At 38.3% G+C, this 22,074-nt stretch overlaps 1 protein-coding gene across 1 annotated transcript in view; it reads left to right on the top strand.

Annotated features, from left to right (window-relative positions):
* Positions 1–22,074, top strand: part of LOC137273703 (general transcription factor 3C polypeptide 5-like) — a 273,856-nt gene that overhangs the window by 89,682 nt on the left and 162,100 nt on the right. Inside the window, exon 4 of the mRNA XM_067806503.1 lies at positions 10,419–10,673. Within this exon, the coding sequence (XP_067662604.1) occupies positions 10,419–10,673 (255 nt within the window). The remainder of the gene's footprint in view (positions 1–10,418; positions 10,674–22,074) is intronic.

Genomic DNA, 22,074 nt, shown 5'->3' with positions numbered 1-22,074 from the left:
ATACCCTCTGTTCTAATACAGCCCCTTCATGGTGTGAGTGTTCAAGACTCGTGATTGGAGGCATTCAGATTTAGTTGTGCAATCAGAGACGTTTCAAGAGTGATCATTCGCAAGATCTTGGTAAATTCCGAATGCATCAGGAAAACTTGCTGCTACCAGTTTTTGTTTTTGTAAACACAGCCTGGCAATTGATCCCTGCACTCTCTATTGCCAGTTTCGGATTTTCAGTTAAACATGAAATACCGAATCTTTCCTTCGCACGTTGATGAACCAACTCCATGGTGGCCGCCATATTGGAGCTAAGTCTGTTTAACGCGTGTTCTGATTGGATAGTAACAAAGGAGATAATTTCTGTTGCGATTTTTTGCCTCTTGGGGATTTCTCGATGACTGGGAAATATGGCCGTATTAGAACAGAGGTTACATAGGAAGATAGGACAGGAGTAACCTCTGTGGGAAGAGAATGCTCTTCAGTGTCAAATGGCACAAACGGCTGGTCCTGGAAAGCAACTCGTGTATCATTTCTTGTTTTAACTGAATTGTGTTTATAGTCATAAGCTACTAAATTTGGTAACTAACTTTACAACATAAAGTCAGATACTTTCAGAGTACAATTCAATGCTGTTGCTGCTGCCTAAATGCCTGAATATGAAACATTACACCATCTGTATCTAAATGTTTTAGTAAAAGTTAGGACATTGATGATGATTTCTCGACACTGAGATGTCAATTATCGACCTTGTCTTGACTGATCAAACATGTTGACAATGACCTGACAAAGGTGCACCCTTTCACAATAATAGACCCTGTTACGATTAAGAATTTGCCGTGACAAAAAGTGCGAGAAATCACCTGTGAACTAGCAAAACAGAACAAAGACAAGTTTAAAACATTCAAATATTGTATTATTAAGCAAAGAGAGCAAGTTATACAAAGTCAAAAGTCAATTTCACAATGTGGATTTCAAATACAATACAAATGAGACAAAATCTGTGGTATAGAGTTCTTGTTCTATTTCACAAAAAATCCAATTGAAACAAATGTCAATTCCTCTAATTTATTCTTCATAAATGCTGAAGTCTGAAGATTGACTGAAATAACAAAAAACAAATCTTAAGTTTCTGTTCACAGTGAACTATAGAAATGGCTGACATCCATTCACTGACAAAGTTACCTCCAAAAGCAAAATAAAGACACTCAAAATTACCTAATCCTAATTAAAAAAAAAATTACCTAATAATGCTACCCAAATATATATACAACAATAAGCTGGAGTACATACCATTTTGTTTGACCTCCACATCCATCCAATCTAGTGGGAAACACTCTCACTGCCCAACTCTCTCAACCATGTGCCTCTCAGTCACCCATGTGCTTCCCAGACACCCATCTAGAGTTACCCGACTTATCTTAGCCTAGGTAACTGAATCACCTCGTAAATCTCTCTGTCTCACTTCATAAATCAATCAATCAATCAATGAATCTCTGTGTGATATTGTCACATGGCTATAACCAAACATTCTCATTCTTACTTTAAAACTCCTATGCACATTTCTATACATACATTTACTCACACATTCATAATTTGATACTAACACTCAAAACCTACACACTTAGCTTACAAACTTAGTACACATATCATTTGCACTCAATACACTCATTCATTCTACCTATATGCAACCACTCTAGACATTCATACCAACTTATATACAAACAAAATTAACATGTTGCCTGCACACTACATATGGCAATGGGTCACAACATGTATAGCAAACTCACCAAAGGCTTAGTGCGAGAGAGAAACAGTTATGAAGAATGTAGCACAGCGAGCGGTTTTGTAGATCAAGCGTTGGCAGCGATTAATGATGCTACTCCAGTGGATGTGTCCATGTCCGTCTAACACACAGCAACTAGCATTTATATGTACTGTCATAGTTTCAAGAACTTTCGATCACTTACGACCATCGCCGCTAATGTGGAAAGCTCTAGAACAATCTCCCAGAAGTCTGCAAATAGAAAGCCAAGGGCAGATAACTCCAAAGTACTGCCTTAGAGGCGAGCCACTTAAATCTCTGTTGGAAATATGACCCACCATAACCAACACCAAAACCTTAAACATTGTGACCCAACTACAACTACCGCAATAATGATTAACAACAACTCAAACCACAGAAAATACACTCTCGTAACAACCCAACCACTTGTGACATGGTCTCACAAAGCATTAGTATTCACTTGATCAGGTCAAGCTGAACAACCTGTGGTTCCTAGTAGGTTTCAGATATAAGGAAAATATAAATATAGAATATAAGTTTTATCATGATCTGTAATAGCTTAGCCAAAGACACCAGTTTAAAGCAACAGAGACATACTATTCGAAAAGGTATATGTTACAACTACATAGTTGAACGATGTTTGTGCATATATCCTAGTCTGAAGCAATAACGACACAACTGTTAGACAACACATTTCAGTAATACAAAAGCTGTGACTAGGTTTAATTAAATGCTATGAAGTAAACATGCCATCAGTATAACATTGTGCAAACACTTCAACTTTGGGTCATTAGGCTACAGGCCACATTTCCGAAACAGATAGCCTAAACTGATGTGGCTCTCTCGGCAATAGTTACGCTTCCGTGAACCTTGAATAAGTCCCTCATGATTATGTTGTCAAAACATGCTTAGTGATTCAAACATGTTATCGTATTTAGCAAAACAAGACATGTTTCCTCATCATTTTATTCAGATTACAACATGTTCTGTAATTAGCACATCATATACTAATAGGTATATTATATACAATAATATCACATAATATTATGTACATAAGCAGTGTCTCCTCATTTATACGAAGTGTACCTAAGGTCATTTGTTTCAACTATAATGCAATTTCCATTACAGAAAGTATCAGCAAAGGGTGGATACGGTGACTGGAGAATTAGCTCGTGATGAAGATGAATATTACATTGATATGTTGATGATGATGAATGTATAGTTTAGTTTGAACTTCTTTAGTTGGTTCCATAAGACATGACAAACAAATAAACATGAATGAGGTGCGTGGACTTCCAGATCAACCCCATGGCCTTTCCTGCAAACTCCACACTCACATTCAGTATAGATGTGAGCATACACATACATACAGTTTCTAACAACAATGGACAGGCACATTCAACAATGGACAGATAGAGAAGCAATAGCACTTCCTTCTACAGTTGATATGATGACAGACACAGCCATGGGGGATGACCAATAAAGGCCATAAATGTCATATACAGGAATTAATAGGGGTGACAAAGAGGAACACGGTAGCTGACAAAACAATGTACTCTGTGGTGGTGATAAAGATTAAGAATGCAGATTGAATAATAATAACTAAATGTCATATGGCCTGGTTACATAGTATTTGGACATGGCTAATGGCTGTCCTGAAGTAGACTCTAAAACAACTTCCCACTGTTCTGTAAAGTCCAAACTGATGGGAGTAAGTACTGTTGCGAGAGTGTATTTTCTGTAAATTGTATTATTAATTAAGTAATAATTATTATTGAGTCACAACGTTTAGTGTTTTGAATAATAATTATTATGGGTCTCATTTCGTATCATAAATGTTCAGTATGTTTCGTATTTTGGCGGAAGGCCTTCAAGGAAGTGCTCTAGAGTTGCCTCCCTTGATCAAATTGTTGATTTCCGGGAGGCTGGCCCAGAGAATTCTACATTGATGGCAATGGTCATAAGTGCTCAAAAATTCTTGAAGCTATGACAGTATATATAAAGACTGGTTGCGGTGTTGTCGACACAGATACAGATTAACTGGAGTACATATCTGCCAATCTCTGTCAACGCTTGATGTAAATAACCGCTGCCTGACCGCTCGCTGTGTTAAATTCTGCATAACTGTTTCTCACTCTCCCACCCAGATTTCGGTGAGTTGACATTGTATTTGTAACCCATCACTTTGACTCAGTTGTATTGTACTTGAAACCTCTATTGTGAAACCTCTATTTTGAATCTCTGTATTTTTGCTTTGTATCATGCCTTTTCTTTTGCTGAGTACAAAATATTGAACATCTTAGACTTTGGTGTTTCGGTGGGGATTTCTTACACCTCTTGGCATGACAAATTTTTAACCGTAACAATATCAACAGTGCCAATCAGTACATAGTGACTGTAAAGCAATTCTTGAGGTCGTTGACATCCTGTGCAGCAAATACATCTATGCAATGACAGTAAGTGAGTGATCATCTTGTCAATCTGACAAAAAAAATGAAAAGATCTTTGCAAGGTGCATTTCACATTCACGTATTGGCTACTTCGGACAGATTCAATACATATTTCAGAGAAAGATATCTAAATCTGGCTTGCTCATAGAGTGTGGGTGCTATGCCCAATAAAAAATATTTATGAAAACCCTACTCTGACTTAAGAATTCTATGTTGATTTGCTGTTAATGTCTTAACCCATTAAGCCTGAGAGCCACTTCACTGCTGAACACCTGGAACCCCGTGCTGATTGCCTGACTGGCTGTGGCGAGGCTAATTAGGGTTATTCACGGCTGATATCCCTGGCAGGTTTCGGAGATTACAGGAAACTGTCTCGTCATACCAGCTAGTCCTGATTGTTTAATTGTTTAATTGCGTTGTAAAGGTATATGTTGAAAAAAAGCAGGAGTGAATACATGTCATATATGTAACGTTTTACGTCATTTTATTACGCTTTCTATTGTAGACTTTTGGTGGCGTGTGCATGTGTATTTTCTTAACACATGTTTGTATTCTTTGCATGTAAGACATACTTTAACAAATTGTCCCTTTCATATCATTGTGTGAGGTTAAATTGTTCAAAACATCTATGTTAATGGCAGTAAAGAAGAATTTACGCACATAAATAATAATCTTCTATAAAAGAAGCGTTTTCCCTGATACGTTGCTAGTGTATACTGAATATTTTAAGGTAAGTACTAATAAGCTAGTGTGTGACGTCCATGGAACAGATTCACAGTTTGTCACTTTGGTTCATCTAGGTTTAACGCAGAAAATATACATTATCACACAAACATATATGTATACATATTGTATAATTCTATTCCTTGCACATACATAAGACAAATGGTCATGGGATGGGCATCCTCAAAGTTCCCGAATAGGACGTTTTGTTTCTCAACTGTTCAATTTAGTGGCTGATTTGTTATCTATGACGAATCGTATCATGAGATACCTGTCACGTAAGAAATGACCAGTGATGGGGTGTGGGCTAAATTTCTGAAGAGCATGTTCAGTCACTAGACAGCTTAGAAACAGATTGACTATTGGTTAGATTGTTGACCAGTCGATATGCTAGATTTCAGCTTTATCAACTCTACCTATCATGAAAACGTTTGTGTATCTTGAACATACATAATCGTAAGGATGCCTGAAGTGTACACATAGGACTAACAAGCACTTTGACGAGTTTATTTTTCTTTGAAACGCTCAAAGTGCTACAATCCGATAACCTAACCCAACCATTGAGTAGAGATAGTATTTATTTGCATATACGTTTTGCGCACACTACTTGTACATCAAACATATGGCTTGCTGAACATTTCAATATAATCTGCACATCATTACGAATAAATATCATAATTCAAGTACATGTGTTATAGAATTAAAAAAAGTGACACGATACTGATTTATTGTGATGTACACTCTTGTAGTTGAATCTCCCCAAATATTTATGAAGATGGGCATACAGTGGAATCTGTCAACTGTCCACCAACAGTATGCCAAAATGTAAATGCAGAAACCAAGCAAAGGCACAATGGTAAATATGACAACATCAGCATGATGCTCTATGAATGGTTTTCATGTGTACGAAGTAAGAATATGTCACTGTCCAGACCAGTATTGAAGGAGGAAGCTTTACAGTTTTCGACTGACCTCGGTGATTATCGCCCAGAGGACATTTTTTTAAAAAGAAGTTCAACTTTGTCATCAAGGGAGCTAACTCGTGTCAAATTGGACAATTCGGACTCTGTGTAATTCGGACAATTAAGTGGGTCCTAGTCGAGAACGAATTTGACAGATTCCACTCTACTTACATTTGTTTTGAACGCAAACGAGGTTCAGAAGATTGACAATGGGCATGACTTCACAAAACAGGTTGTCCAATGATGTAACAGCGCATTAGTTTGTTTTACACTTGTCACGGGACAAAACTTTATCTGCATTTGGCCAGAGGCTGTTATTTTGAGGTTGAAAGAGGTGTTCATATATCTCATTTAGTGTTGTCTGATTGAATGAATATACGCATCAATTCCGTAACTGATATGTTATCCTCCTTTTGTTGACGATGGATCTGACACACGCGATCATTACACTGGATTAGGTAATTACAGAGATCAAATACAAACGTTTCTTACACAATGATTATGTAAATTGCATTGAAAAATCACATTTCAAATCATGAAACAGCTTGAACAAAATACCCCAGTTACCTTTGTATGGTTTATGTTTACTGTATATGTATACTATGAGTAGATGCAAGAGTTATCACTTCATATTTGATTATGTATTATTGTGAACCTCAAAAATCAATATTCGCAAATGAGTTAGGTCTAAATTAGTAACTTGGTTTATTTCAAATCTACACGAACATGGGTGTAATACAGTATTGCTATTTATGTCTATGATTCATTACATGAACTATTACAACGAATGAATGAATGAATGATCTAATTTAGAAGAAGGTTTTGTAACGTTGTCACCGTTAATTCAATCAACCAGTATCTTAGTATTCACTCCCAATGACGAGTAACAAACACTTACCTCCTGTAACAACATCTCATAATCCCCTTTCTCGCAGACATGTGTTCATTTGCTTGTATAAGCCCCCGACATTGCAAGCAAATGTTATCAAAACACATTAATAGTTCTTCTGATTAACACACAAAGTAACCTCTCTCGTATGAAGAGCTAATCTGTGATCATTACTGCTAAAATGATTAAATAATAGGTACAGTGCGAATTTAAAATGTAAAACGCATATGCGAGTCTCTTGCCGAATGAGAGGTGCTTTTTATTACCCCCAATACGCAGCTCTCGCTGAATAAGAGGTGCTTTTTATTACCCCCAATACGCAGTTCTCGCTGTGAGAAGCTAATTAATTTGTCGCACATACACGTTTCTCGGCCATAATGAGTTAGTACTGACACATGATATAAATGTAGTTGTGGGTAGCTGGACAAAAGGACTGGACTTCTATAGAAGTAATTTTGCGCACATTGTTCACATGCACAAAATACATTATGGCATAGACATAAGGTAGGAATGTACTGGCCTGTGATCAAAAATACCAGGCTGCACTTATCAACAATAACACATTTTATATCCTGCACTCAGTTCATTTAAGTACACACAGATTAGTAAGTCCTGATGATCTATCATGTGCACAATGTTCATCTCGGTGATGTCCGTATCCATGATGTGGTTTCTGTATGAATACGGGATCTCCATTTTGATGACTGATCAGATCTTTGTTCAAGAGACATATATACATGCTTGGTCTGTGGTATCTCGATGTTTCTTCCTTAACTTGTAGGTTGTACATTAGGTGGTTTGCTGTATGATGCTCCTTTCAAGATGGCGGCATTGAGGATCCATGTTGATCACGATGCTTGTAATCTCCCCAGGGAGAGGTTATGATGCGGGTCTTGGTCCCAAGTGAGGGTACCAATGAAATCCCTTATCTAACTGGGTTGCTGGTTTGCTTGGGGGAATTAATAGTCCGACGTCACAAGAAGCTAAGTAGAATTTTATTTACAGGAGATACAATAACAAGGGTGGCCACAGAGAGTCAGTGCAACCCTCTGGGCTGAGGGCTAGAGCTGACCTGTGTTGGTAGTCTAAACCCTACTCATTGACAAATGAAGTTGGAGACTATTTAACTACAGCTGAAACAATACAAAGATTATGATTTGCTGACTGATTTAAAAATGGGTGTAACCTACAATAGCCAGTGAAATACAGAATAAACAAAATGGGGTGTGTCCTACAAGAACAATTTCAATGACCAGACAGTGGGAGTACAATCTTGTTGGCATTAATCTTGTTGGTACATTTAGTGGATGCTTGATTGCTTACTCTGGGCTGGATCTTTAATGACCCTTAACTGGTGTTTGCATAATGTCATTTTACTGTAGATGATGGCATGTTTACCTCATCAGAGCAGTTTGTTAACCTGTCTAGACATAACCTTTGTCTTAGTGAATGGTTTGTTTTACAGTGGAGTTCTGATTACCTCAGGCTAGGATTTTAACTGTAGAACATCTGTGAAATTGTGTGGTCAAAACTTATACCTTTTTCAATAGAATGTCTGTGAGAAAAGTTTTACCACTATATTCTATATTTATATTTTCCTTATATTTGAATGCCAATGTATTGCTTGTACTGGTTACAATTAATGATGAATTTTGGTATGAATTATAATTTCATGATAGATATGTAGAACTTGGGGAATCATTCTTGAACTATAACAGTATAAATGATATAACCTACTGATCAGAAAGGTTTATCAGTATTCTAACACTGACACATGGCCAACACACCACTCTAAGCCTACCCCATTCCGCACCCTCTCCCTCTCAAACGCACTCTCTACCATACATATCGCTCTGGCCAATACACCCAATATTTGAACCTTTTAAAACAGTCATCATGTGTATGTCAAGAAAGGCATGGACATTAATATAATGTTCAATCATGGGTATCACTTCACCATATGTTCCTAATTATCTCACATTATGGTACAGTCAGATGCACTAACGAACCTGATGTGACAGTTATATCACAGAACCATTGAAATACACGCTTAAGCAGTGTCAATCTTGTAACAATTTATTTACACAATACCAACCATTTATGCATGCACTGAATATATGACAAACCTAACCCTGGTCATAGTGATTTCAAAGGACCTTCGGTGGTGTGTATACATATATATTTTGTAAACATATATATGTATTCTTTGTACGTAAGACATGAGACATACTTCTACTAACTGTCGCTCTCATATCATTGTGTGAGGTTAAATTGTACAAAACATCTGTCAATGGCAGTAAAGAAGAATTTACGTACATGCTTAATAATCATCTATGCAAGAAGTGTTTTCGCTTATGCATTGCTAGTGTATACTGAATATTTTAAGGAAAGTACTAATACGCTAGTCTGTGACTTACATGGAGCAGATTCACAGTTTGTCACTTTGGTTCATGTAGATTTAACGCAGAAATCATACGAACATACATGCATACGTATTGTATAATACTATTCCTTGCACATAATTATATAAGACAAAGGATGATGGGATGGGGCGTCATCAAAGTTCCCAAATAGAATGTTTTGTATCTGTTCAGTATCGTGGTTGATTTGTTATCTATGGTCAATCATATCATGACATACCTGTCACATAGGAAATGACAGCTGATTAGGCGTGGGCTGAATTTCTGAAGAGCATGTTTGGTCACTAGACAGCTTGGATAACAACATGAAACTTTCAACAGCTTGAACAAAATGCTTCAGTTACCTTTGTATGGCTTATGTGTAATGTATATTATGAGTCGATGCAAGAGTTATCACTTCATATTCGATTTTGTAACATTATCAGCTTTAGAACAAGTTGCTATTGAGGAAGGTCTAAATTAGTAACTTATTTCATTTCAAATCTACACAAACCTGGGTGCAATACAGTATGGCTATTTGTTTCTATGATTCATTATAAAAACTATTACAGTGAATGAATTAATGATTTGATTTAGAAGAAGTTTTTGTAACCTTGTAACCATTAATTCAATCAATGTGCCAAAATAGTATTTTAGTATTCACTCTCGCAGACATTGTTCATTTACCTGTATGAACCTATGGCATTGCTAGCAGTTGGTATCAAAACACTTTAATACTTCTTCTGATTAACAAAGAAGGTAACCTTCCTCATGAGAAAAGCTAATCTTTGATCAGTACTACTAAATTGATTGAAATAATAGTACAGTACAAATTTAAAATGTAAAAAAAAACATATGAGTCTCTTGCTGAATGAGAGGTGCTTTCTGCTGACGAACATGTGTGGCTCTCGCTGAATAAGAGGTGCTTTTTGTTATCGCTCATACGTGGTTCTCACTGTGAGAAGCTAATTAATTTGCCACACATATGCGTCTCTTGGCCTTAATGAGTTAATAAAATTGTAATTAGCTACTTGTGACTTTGGACTCTTTGCTAAGCTAATTCCTCACAAGCAGACCAGCATGCCAATTAAAATGTGGGTTTCACCGGGAACCTCAATGGGACCAAAGACCCTTATCATAATAAAATGTGAATTGGCCCATGATCTGAATGAACAATATTTGCGTTGCAGATACATTGTAATTTGACTTGATTGTTTACAGCAATGGCTGACTATCAGTACCTGCCTGTGGAGAGAAAAGGAGATGGCAGCTGCAGAAACCTACTTCCAGAACTTCATCTCACAGGTTTAACAGGGAGAGAGGAGTTTCTGTCAAGAGATGTACCACTGTTTATGCCACCCATGATTTTTTCTCGCATTGATATGCCAGTGGAATACCTTTACCGCCCAGATAAAGTGATGAATAGAAATGCCCAAAAAGGCCTTGACCACCTACCACCTCATCTTATTGGCACTGGTAGGTATTTACAATCTTATGAGGAAGGAAGAACCTTTCAAAAGAAATTTCACCATGAATGCAAAACTTAAGATAAATCATTGCCAGAAATTGTCTAATTCTGCTGTTAGAAAATAGTTTATAGGCATTGTTCCCTCATCTCCTACTTGTGAAAGTGAAAAGAGCCTTCTCAAAAATCCTGTCTCAAAGCATCAGGAACAACATATTTTCCCTAACCTTGATAACCAGATACATATAGTAGATGGAGGTAACAAATGATGACAGGAGTTTCGATGGAGTTGGTTAGTACACTTCTAAGGAAGGATGACAGTATATGGATGAACTACTTCTTTATTGCTATCAGAACGATGTTTGGGTGTAGGCTCTAACACCATTCTCAAGCAAGTGATGAACAGTATGAGGCAGGGGAGCATATATGTATATACAGGTGAGAGAGTTAGAGCGTGTGTTTGTACAGTTTGATTGGAGTAGTGTTACCTGAGGGCGTCAGGGTGTTATACCCTTCTCCCTAGGCAATCTGTATTTCCTCCACTCTTTGTCTGGGGATGATGTAGCTAGACGGTATACTCAAGGATAAGTCCAGTTTGGCGTTCAAGTCCTTTTATTTTTGGTATAGTTTTTCACAAACAAAGGTCCTCAAATATTTCCTAGTTGCTGGTCTAAACACAACATTAGTTTACACCGTCCTGGAAGAACTTGTTGGTTTCTGGCACAACTCCTGATACTATAAGTTCATCTGAGCCATACTCTCAATATACAGAGAGAACGTCTCAAGTCAACGGTGGGGCCTAGAATCGCCCACCACTCACCGGACAACTAACAAAATAGAAGTCGTGACAATTTAGACTCCTCCCCCCGAAATAATGTCCTACATCATACAAAAATGACTCATACCCAATCTTAATAATTAGTTACTTTCATTAGTCCCTTTCCGAGACTTTATCGGTACCATCAAATTCCTCCAGTATAAAATATCTTCGTTAATCAACTTTTAGCCATTCATCAACCAAACATTGACATATCTGACAAAATATCAAATAATATTTCCGACTGGTAGACGCCAGAAGATACTTAAACAAATTATTTCAAAACCCTTGTGTGTCCCTTTTATTGACAAACTGACCATTAGTATCCGAATGTCCATTCGCCTAATCATGTATGATCACAAGGTCCTAGTTTATGTGAGTTCAGAGAAATTACCATTTCCCCACAGAAAAGTGAATCCATAAAAATTCAGTTACTTGGTCAATGCAGTTTCCCAGTACATTGACCCTTCCTAACTTGACTTCAATTTTTCCTTTTATTTTTATCAAATATTTTATAAACGTTTTAACTCTAAATGTCCTGGTTATAGTAGAAAGCACACATAATAACAACACATGAGCTTTGATAGGAGCATGCCAAATGAAGCCTGCAAACCACTAAACGGGGTAGTGAAGCCTGTGGTATACATAACCAGAGGATTGTCAATAATGAGGATCTTTAATGAGTGGATAGTATGCAGGAGGTATGTAATAACCTTGGTCACATTGATTGATGGCTGGAGTCTTTGATGTGGGTGGTTTCTTGGAGTTTCCTGAGCTTAAAGTCTTTGATGTCGGTGGCTAAGGCATGGGTTTTGTCCCATCGGATACTGTGGTTTGGATTGTGTTTGATGTGATCTGATAGTACACTTCTAGTCAGATCATCAGGGCTCTGGTCTTGAGAAGAAAAGTGACTTCATGTCAGTCATCTTCAGTTCAAGGTAGTTATTTGAGCATTTGCTCATTGGGCCTTTAAGCTGTCAAATCAGTCTCAGATTACAAGGACAGACAAGGCACAACTAAGTCAGCTACTGTTTCAATTATTTAGCCTCACAGACAGCCTGAACCTGGGGATAAAGGTGAGGCACATTCTGAAAGCCACAAACTTATTAGCAGATGCCCTGGCCAGGAATGGTAACATTATGCAGGAGCATCCCAACTGGTGATAAAACACAAGGAATAGCAAAGATTTATACTTATCCTATCCCATGATTTGCACTTCTCATCTGCTTCGATGCTGAGTGGAACAGATTAGAACTTTCCCTCTAGGCCTCTATTCTATACGTCTGTGTTCCCTGGACGGCTCTCCTTATAGGACATGTCTCCCCTATCTACCGATGTGACCCCCATCAGAGTGATCATTCTTCTTCTTGTCGCACCACTGTGTGGATGCATTGCAAGAGGTCTAGTTTATCCTCACATGTTAACATGAAAAATATATAATGAGTAATTAAACCTAAGTGCATTATTTTTGCACACAGAATGAACTACAGTTTCTTCCTCTGATCCCCACTCATCGTGTGGATTCTATTTGCCCATGTAGATGGAAGATTACACCCTTGGAGGGTAATGATTTTTTGGTGTGCATTGTCAGATGTCTGCTGCAAATGCAAGATTTCTTTACATACATTTCAATGTACAAACTGTTTAAAATGAAATTGTTTTCTAAAATTATTACAGTTGGTTTTAGTTAGTTTGTCCATGGTGGTCCAATAACTGAAACACTTTGTCAATATTTAAAGTTCATTTCCATTCAAATAATCATTCAAAAGTGTAAATGTTTACATGTGGCCAGTAAATTTCCACTGCCCTGTGGCCTTAGCTTTCATGTGTAATGTCAAAGCTCACAGGTCACATCAGTCAAAGGTCACATCATGACCTCTCCAAAGCTTATGCAATTTGGAGCAATTGCTTGTCAGTGTGTATTGGACCTCCATGCTGCCTGTTTGTCACCCATCTGACCTTAAGCTGAACTATGTACAGACAAATTTTTCTGAACCTCATCAATGTCACAACTGTAACTCTCAACTCAACTCAACTCATCTGTCGAGTCTGTCTTCTGTCTCAGCCACTTTTAAACTGTAATTTCTGAAGTCTATATAATAAACCCTGTTGATGCGAGTGTCAGTTTTGTGGTCTTGCATTAACATCTACAGTGCTCATTAAGTACAGTGTCTTGAACATTTTTGCTGGGTCGAGTCCCATGCAAGATTTGAATACATATATATATATACTTATATGACACTGTGTAATGAGGTGTCTACTTGTCGTTCCACCTCATAGAACTGCTCTGTGTTTGCCAGCTGACTCACACAGACGATCTACATCATCAAATCGCTGAACTGATTAACATCGAGTCAGTTTGCCATACATGACTGTTTTTTATCACTGAAACGGCTCACATCATCGAACCAATTCACCACATGGGAACGGTTTCGCTACTCCAAATGTATTCACCAGGCTGAGCCACATTGGGTCATAACATCAATTCAATTCGCCATATACGACTGTTTCTTCTCAATGAAACAGTTCACATCATTGAATCTGTTCAACACACCAAATCTGTTTGTCACTATGAATGGATTCCCTAGGCTAAACTGTATTGCCAATCCGTATTTGAGCCATGACATTGATTCAATTCTCTTTTTGACTGTTTCTTATCACCGAAATAGCTGACACAAATGAATCGATTCACCACACCAGAAGGATCGCTTCACCTTAATGGCTCTCTTCACTGAAACGATTCACCTCGTTGAACTATCTCTCCTTGTCCGGAACATTTCACCTCGACAAATTGGTCCTTCTGATTGTACTAGATTTCTCCCTCAGCTGAGATCATTGAAAGGTTATCGAACCAATCCAAACCACAACTCTGATTCTGATCACAGAATGATCTAGATAACATGAATGTTCTGGCTCACCATTCTGAACCAGATCACTAAGCTGAAATGATTTACCAGCCTGAATCGTTTAATCTTGCCAACACCTGTGAAGGTCCCGGGGTTGAAATAGGCCTCGGCAACCCATGCTTGCCATAAAAAGCGACTGTGCTTGTCATAAGTGGCAACCAAGGGGATCGGGTTGTCAGACTCGCTGACTTGGTCGACACGTCATCGGTTCCCAATTCCACAGATCGATGCTCATGTTGTTGATCGCTGGATTGTCTGGTCCAGACTCGATTATTTACAGACTGCTGCCATATAGCTGAGTGCGGCGTAAAACTAAACTCACTCACTCATTCATCTTGCCAAATCAATTCACATTTGATGTCAGTAGACATCCAGACATATTACACCCAGCACTTGACGTTCTGATGATCTGAGATCTCAAGATTCCTACGTGACTGGGGTTCACATCTTTCCAGATTTAATCTACGTTTAATGAATGCTTTGGTTCAGTGAATCTACCCTTGGGCATAGAGCTAAACCGAGCTAATACTAGCTCTACAACCACCTGTATGGGTATTACTAAATAAGCTTCACTGAGTCAAGTTACAACAGACTACTCACACCAACATTTGGTGTATTGCTGGGTGCAACCTTTGCCTGACTCGTCATCTGCACCACCCTTCCATTTACATCATCAGCAAGTTTCTGGACTGATGCGTCAAGTTTCTGCGCATGGTAGCAGTGATGTCAGCATCGCTTAGCCTAGATTTTATGGGTTGTGACTCGCCTGGTTTACGGAATACTGTGTTGCTCAGATTTTTGTCACTGTTGCATAGTGGGTAATGTTTGTAAGTGATGGACTACTGTTTGCTTACCAGAAATTTTGATGATTAGTCCCATGAGTCACATATCAAGTCCAACCTTCAACTGCTAGTAGCAATGAACTGTGCCATTCCTGGTAAGGGTGATTGTGTTGGGATTATGTCAGCTGCTTATCGAACGTGACAGAAACACCTGAGAAGGGTTTGATTTTGAGTAGGGTTACTCGATTTAGCTCAAGCACTAAGTTCAGAGATAACTGCAGTTATATCCGACGGTCATCGGGCAGGGATCTTCTATTACCTACTTCATCTCTTCCCAGTGAACCATAATTTTTGCTCAGCCAACCAAACGTTCCTGAGGTTGCTGATCATGTGACTGTCATCAATTTGTTTACAATGTGATTGTTCCTGTATATTGACAATCTCTATCTCAGTCAGTCTCAAGAACAGATATTCAGTGCATGCAACCTTCATCATTGAACTCGCCCAGAGCTATGTTCCAGAGGCAGAAGTTACCATGCTTATTGACGTTGGCACAAGCACTGACTTACAAGAGCCAACTGCAACTTCGCCGTCTTCAGATGTTTTTGTGTCCATACATCCAGAATGACAATACCAGGAAGTTGATTCATCTTCCCATGCAAAATTGACCAGCTATTCTTTGGTTGCTTGATGACCAGAATGTTTGTGCTGGAGTCTCTGTGGTTCCCTTTGCACTAACTTGTCACCTATTCGTCAGTGCATCATTCCTCAAGGCATGGGGCGCCCACTTTCTTCATCATCAAGGGCTGGTCAGTGGTCATTTACAAGCTTGTAAATGTCTTAGAAAGATGATGTTTCCAAAACATTTCCAATTTTGGAAATATGAGATGCCCCCAAAATGTATAATTTTGGAAATGTCCTCAAGGGGAGATGACTGGTGGGTGATGGTAAATGATTGTTCTTTGTACACCACAGGACCTAATCCTTTGTTAATCGATGAGTGAGTCAAGTGAGTTGAGACAGCCTCTGGAATGAAAATGGTCAAGACCCTAGTTTACATGCCTCTTTCAGAAGCCTCTAGAAGTAAGTTAAGTCTTTAATGGATGTTTAGAAGTGGAAAGCATATGAAAAGTCAAAGAAGTCAACTTCTTTATTGTGACCTAATTTTCACCTGATAAAGGAGCAAACAGAAGTTTGGAAATGTCATGTTATTCACAAAAAGAAGCTGACATTCATAAATCTTGCTTTTCTTATTAAAAAAGTAACTAACCTAGTTATCAGCTGAGCCATGGGTTTGTTCGGCATGTGATAATGTGATTATCTCTCTAATACACCGAAGAGATTCGTCAACAATGAGGTATGTACAAGCGGTGAATGTTGTTTTGTATTAAATATGGTTCATTGCATACTGTTTTGTGTGAAGCTGTCAGTTTTTATGAATATCTGAATGAGGATCATTAGACACAGACAACTGTAACTGTCTAACCTATGACTACTTAGAGAATAATTGTATTTGATGTTATCTGTATATATTTATGCATATTTAAAGTAATATATTTATGCAACAGTCAATATCTATGAAGTTGAATCCTCCACTTCATGTTATATTATGTTGCCTGGAGCAGTGTTATCATAAGCAGTAATGCTTGTTCACCAATCCAAATTCACTTTCATAAAAATATGTTGAAACCAATGACGAACCTCACATATTAATTATGACATTGAAAACAAACTAAACTTAACATTATTCCATGGTCAATGTCGCAATGTTGGTGAAATCGTAGTACTTGAAAGTTTGTTTCATATTTTTGATAATCTTGTCTTTTGTGCAGGTAAAATTATTAAAAAATGAATGAATAATGCCATGCTTCTCTCCGAGTGAGAAAATATGATTTATATACAGTGGAAACCTAAGTAAACTTTCCAGGTACTCATCAAAACTGTTTACTTATCAGGTTTTTTACTTATCCAAACTTATCAATATCTGCAAAGATTGAGCAGACATTTTGCCAGAATACACTGACACTAAGATTTTTCCTTGTTTTTTATACACTTCAGCTTTTGTGTTAAATACACAAGCATTGTTTTCAATTCATCCCATCCTGAATTCACGAGATTTCAGCTTTTATTTCTTGTCACGTGACAGTAATGGCTGCCCACTTCAAGTCATTTATCATGTATAGTGGATAAACTCACTGTCATTATAAACTGGTCTACTCACTGATACTCCCAAGCTACATATAACAATGAACAACTTATCTTGGCTGGCCTCCAGTTGTCAGTGTATGGTATACTGCTTGACGTCAGGGAGCTGTAAGTGTGATGATTTTTTTACCTGGTGACTGACACATGTCCCTCATGTTGGATTATCTGGTGATCACTAATTTAGATATCCAGTTTCATTTGTTCAGTAATTTACTTCCAAGGACCGTGCAAAAACGTTTACTTAAGCGGTATTGTTTACTTGTCCAATTTTAGTTAACCGGACTCAGATAGTGATAATTAATGAAGAAGTTTGCCCGGACCAAAGAATAGTGTTTACTTATCGGGTATATTTAGTTAAGCGGTTTTTACTTAGGCAGTTTCCACTGTAGTGATTCTTATCAAATGTAATAATTCTTTTTCATCCAAACAAAATTTACTAATTACTAATTATGGATATTTTGTGTGCGTTCGTGCACATACACTCATATATAAAGTCCAACTTGACAGGCATTGAAAATTAGGCCATTTGTAGCCATAATGACAATATTGGTTGGGCCACTAGAAGAAGAAAATATTTCACACATACAAAATAAATTGGAACAGTAATCATGAACTCCACATAAATACCATCCTCTCATAATTCCCCACCCCCCCCCCCCCCCACCCCCCCAGTTTCATCATATCCATATATAATATATATACATATTGTCATTGTCATCATTTCATGCTATTTTATGTTGTCCTTGTCTACAGGTGAATGTCAGCCACTAACATCTTCAATCTTGAATACACCTAACAGCCTCTGATGTCTCCAGCTTCCCTGGGACTTCCCCTTCTCTATTTTTAGAAACTTCCACCACCTCATATAATTCTCCAGCATCTGACTTCCTTTGACACTTGTTAGATGCTACCTGTCTTTTGACTGGCCTTCTGGTCCTCTTGTCTAACTTTCTTCATGCATTCTGCATGAACTCTTACAGGAGGGAGGTTCTCTCTTTTCAGGTGAGGAAGATTTCAATAATGTTATCTCTGTATGCTTTGTTCTGCAAACAAACATTATTTAGTAAAATGGTATCTCACTGCTTCATAACTGTAAAAACATATTTAATTGCGATATTATTTCATTCATTTATCTAAATATTTGCCAGCTATTGTAACTCGGACTAAGCACATGGTCTTCAGCAAATGATACATTCTGCATGAACTCATACAGGAGGAAGGTTCTCTCTTTTCAGCCTTCCTCCCAACTTTGACACTACAATAAATTTCATCCCTTATGTACAACTGTGCTTGTTGTGACTAGCAGCCCAGTGTCTGGACATTATAAATCACACCCAGGTACAAAATGGCACCCAACGTGGGGCTGCTGGTCCAGTCAAGAGCATCACCTTCACAGTGAGAAGAGGCAGTTCATCATTCATCTCATATCATTCTTGCAGAGTTCATGCAGATTCAAGAATAATCCAAAAACATTTCTGGATGGACTTTAATTCATTCGGACCAATTGTGTGACATGTTTGGCACTTGCAAGTTTGTTCTTTCACAGCTTGTGACTTGTCAACATTTTTGTGTATTATTCAGGACTTGAATCGTTTTGAAACCTAACAATACATGGCCTAGTTTAATGTTCGTTTAATGTTCCACTCATTAAACGGGGAGGGAATGACCCTGAAACAGGGTCTGAAGGGCGATTTTACCTGATGTTACTCGGTTGACCAAAGTTAGACAACTGAATACGGAAAGCCAGGTCACTTATATAGATAGCACTCTAGAACAACCTCTGACATGGGTCAAAGTTCACCTACTGATCACGGATGTCTCCGCCAATCAGAGCCTACCTAACATATTTATCACCAACCACGTGGCCTACCCAATGTATCTAGCGCTACGATGGACAGTCACCCTGGTCAGAAAGTTATCCCATAACAGAGGCAAGTGAAACAATGTGCTACACGACTAACCAATACACATCTATTCTATACGTGGTTTGTAATGATGAAATATACATTTATGCACCCCCATGCCCTGTACTTAGGATACAATTTAACCCAGTTTTTCTACAAATATATCATATTTTAAAAGTCTCACGAGCATCAAAAGCTTCTGTCCACATTTCCGATGTGCGTGGGAGGCATATACATAGGCCTTTTGAGGGGATGCACTAGTTGTTTTCTATTAAATCGCCAAAGACCGAGTTGCCCTGCCGGAAGTATACAAAACTAGGTCGTCAGCGACAGGTTTTATGGCCTCTGGCAATCTGATTGGTTAATAATGCAAACTACAACTTCACATGGGTGTAAAAGCTGGCGTGTGTTTTGTACACAAAAGTGTTAGCCATTGACGTCTAACTTATTGGTCAGATTTCAAAGTGAGCGCCGTTAACTGACACTGATTGAGAGATGCTCAATTAACTGTTCACCCCATTAATTAGTGTTAACTTGAACTGTCGATTTCAAAGTGAACATCGCTAACTGGCAATGACACTGATTGAGTTCGCTCAGTTCGTTATTCACACCGTTAATTAGTGTAACCTGGGACTCGCGGGGATTGCAAATCAGTTCGCTATAGCTGGTAAGTTCGTTATAGAGAATTCTTTATTCACGACTTTTTGTATAGGATAACATATAGTGGTTTATTCGGGACTTTTAAATCAGTTCCCTATAGCAGTCAGTTCGTTATATCTGTGTGCGTTATAAAAGTATTCTACTGTATATATATATAGACACACACACACACACACACACACACACACACACACATATATACATATATTATTATTTTTATTCATCTCAACCTCATTACCATTATCAAAGTTCATTTATATTAAAAATTTCTCCACTGTTTACTTTAAACTGTAGCTGGTAATTGTTTGACTTTGATCCTAAATATATTTCCCAAATTACCCTACAGTTAACTTAAATAGTTCAATTTCAAAATCAAAAGTGTTGTTTTCATTTTTGTAATTTTATACCTGTGTTGACACCCTAACTACATCGGTTAGTTGTTAATTCCCTTTGATGGTTTACACCTCATATCAGTTTCTCCATCTTGTATCCTAGTTGTTGTAGGAGCCTGCACATTGTTTCCTTGTACTTAGGAGTTTTTGCTCTCAGATATCACCTTTCATATATTCAGCCCTTTCTTGTTGAACCCCAACTCAACAGTTAGTTAGTCTTGTTGCTTTTTTGGAGGTCATCACATATATACTTCACATTATGGCCCATTTGGACAGTAACTTTCAGGCACCCGTGGCGAGCCACCTCCTCGTGGTGGGTGCTGGGTAACGCCAAGAGCTCGCCAACACCCCCGTATTGGACCCGGGGGCATATTTGGTCCACCAACCCGTTTGCCGTAGGTTGCGGCCCTGTGTCGGTGGAGGAGGGGATCCTGGTGGTTGAGGGCAATAGGGACCTGCAATCGTGCTCCTGTTGCTCAATACACCACTTTGGCCCTGACTTCGCCTAGACGGGTGGTCAAATGGGCCCGGTTCGACCAATCGGCTGGTCATGCCAAGCCCTGTGCATGGAGTATTGTTATATTTTTCAATGCACACATATCATTTAGAATTGTTATAACTTTGGACTTGGCTATATTATCTAAAACATTTTTTATTTTGACATATGTTGTTCTGAAATTTGCCTAGAGTCCTATGCCAGAAGGCGGTGGCTCATGGGCCAATCTGGTGGAACTATTAATCTTTTAATTTTTCTGCTGGAGTATATCATCCGGGTATCCTTGGTGCTGCAAGCTGGAGATCCGCTTGTTTTTAGCATTGTCCTTGTGATACTCCCGTGGTGGGTGGGGAGCTCGGATGATGAAATCTCAACCCTAAATATGGCTTATGAAATCCCCACAAAAAAAACAAACATCCTCTTGAAAATGATGTTGATGATAATGACCTTCGACCGTCCAGATCAATTGAGTTTTGGCCACGCTTTCTTGTGATTGAATCTGCTGATAAAATGCCTCTAAAATTGAACCCGTTCGCAGTTGCCAAAGGTATTCAAGGTATTGCCGGGGAAGTTAAGAACATTAAACGGTTACATTCAGGTGCACTGCAGGTTGAGTGTGGGAAACGGCATCAGTCAGTCAATTTGATGAGCATAGAATCGTTTGTTGGAATTCCTGTTACTGTATCTGCTCATAAGACGTTAAACACGAGCAAAGGCATCATCAGAGACCGTGATCGGTTGTTTTCTGACATGACAGAACTTGACATCATGACTGAAATGAAAGATCAAGGTGTGCTCGATGTCAAACGCTTTTCAGTCCGTAAAAACAATGAAAGTGTTCCAACCAATACTTATCTGTTCTTTTCATCTCCGACAGCTCCCAAATCATTGAAGGCTGGTTACTGCAACATCAAGGTTGACGTGTACATTCCGAACCCGCTCAGGTGTTTTAAATGTCAGAAGTATGGCCATGGTGTAAATACTTGTACATTGTCCGTTGTGTGTGCCCACTGTGGTGAGAAGACACACACAACAGAAGATTGTACCAGTGATTTTTAAAAATGCACCAACTGCTCAGGCGACCATTCCTCATTTTCTAAACAATGTCCTGTTTGGAAAGAACAAATGGAAATAAATAGAATCAAATTCACTCAAAATATCTCTTTTTCTGAGGCCAAAAATATCGTAAAAAGATCTGATCTTCCAGAAAGTTATGCTGCAGTAGCAAAAACAACATTGGACTCACACTC

Source organism: Haliotis asinina, chromosome 2 (genome assembly GCF_037392515.1).
Source record: "Haliotis asinina isolate JCU_RB_2024 chromosome 2, JCU_Hal_asi_v2, whole genome shotgun sequence".
In the NCBI taxonomy this organism is placed as follows: domain Eukaryota; kingdom Metazoa; phylum Mollusca; class Gastropoda; order Lepetellida; family Haliotidae; genus Haliotis; species Haliotis asinina.
This window is presented reverse-complemented; position numbering and strand designations above follow the sequence as displayed.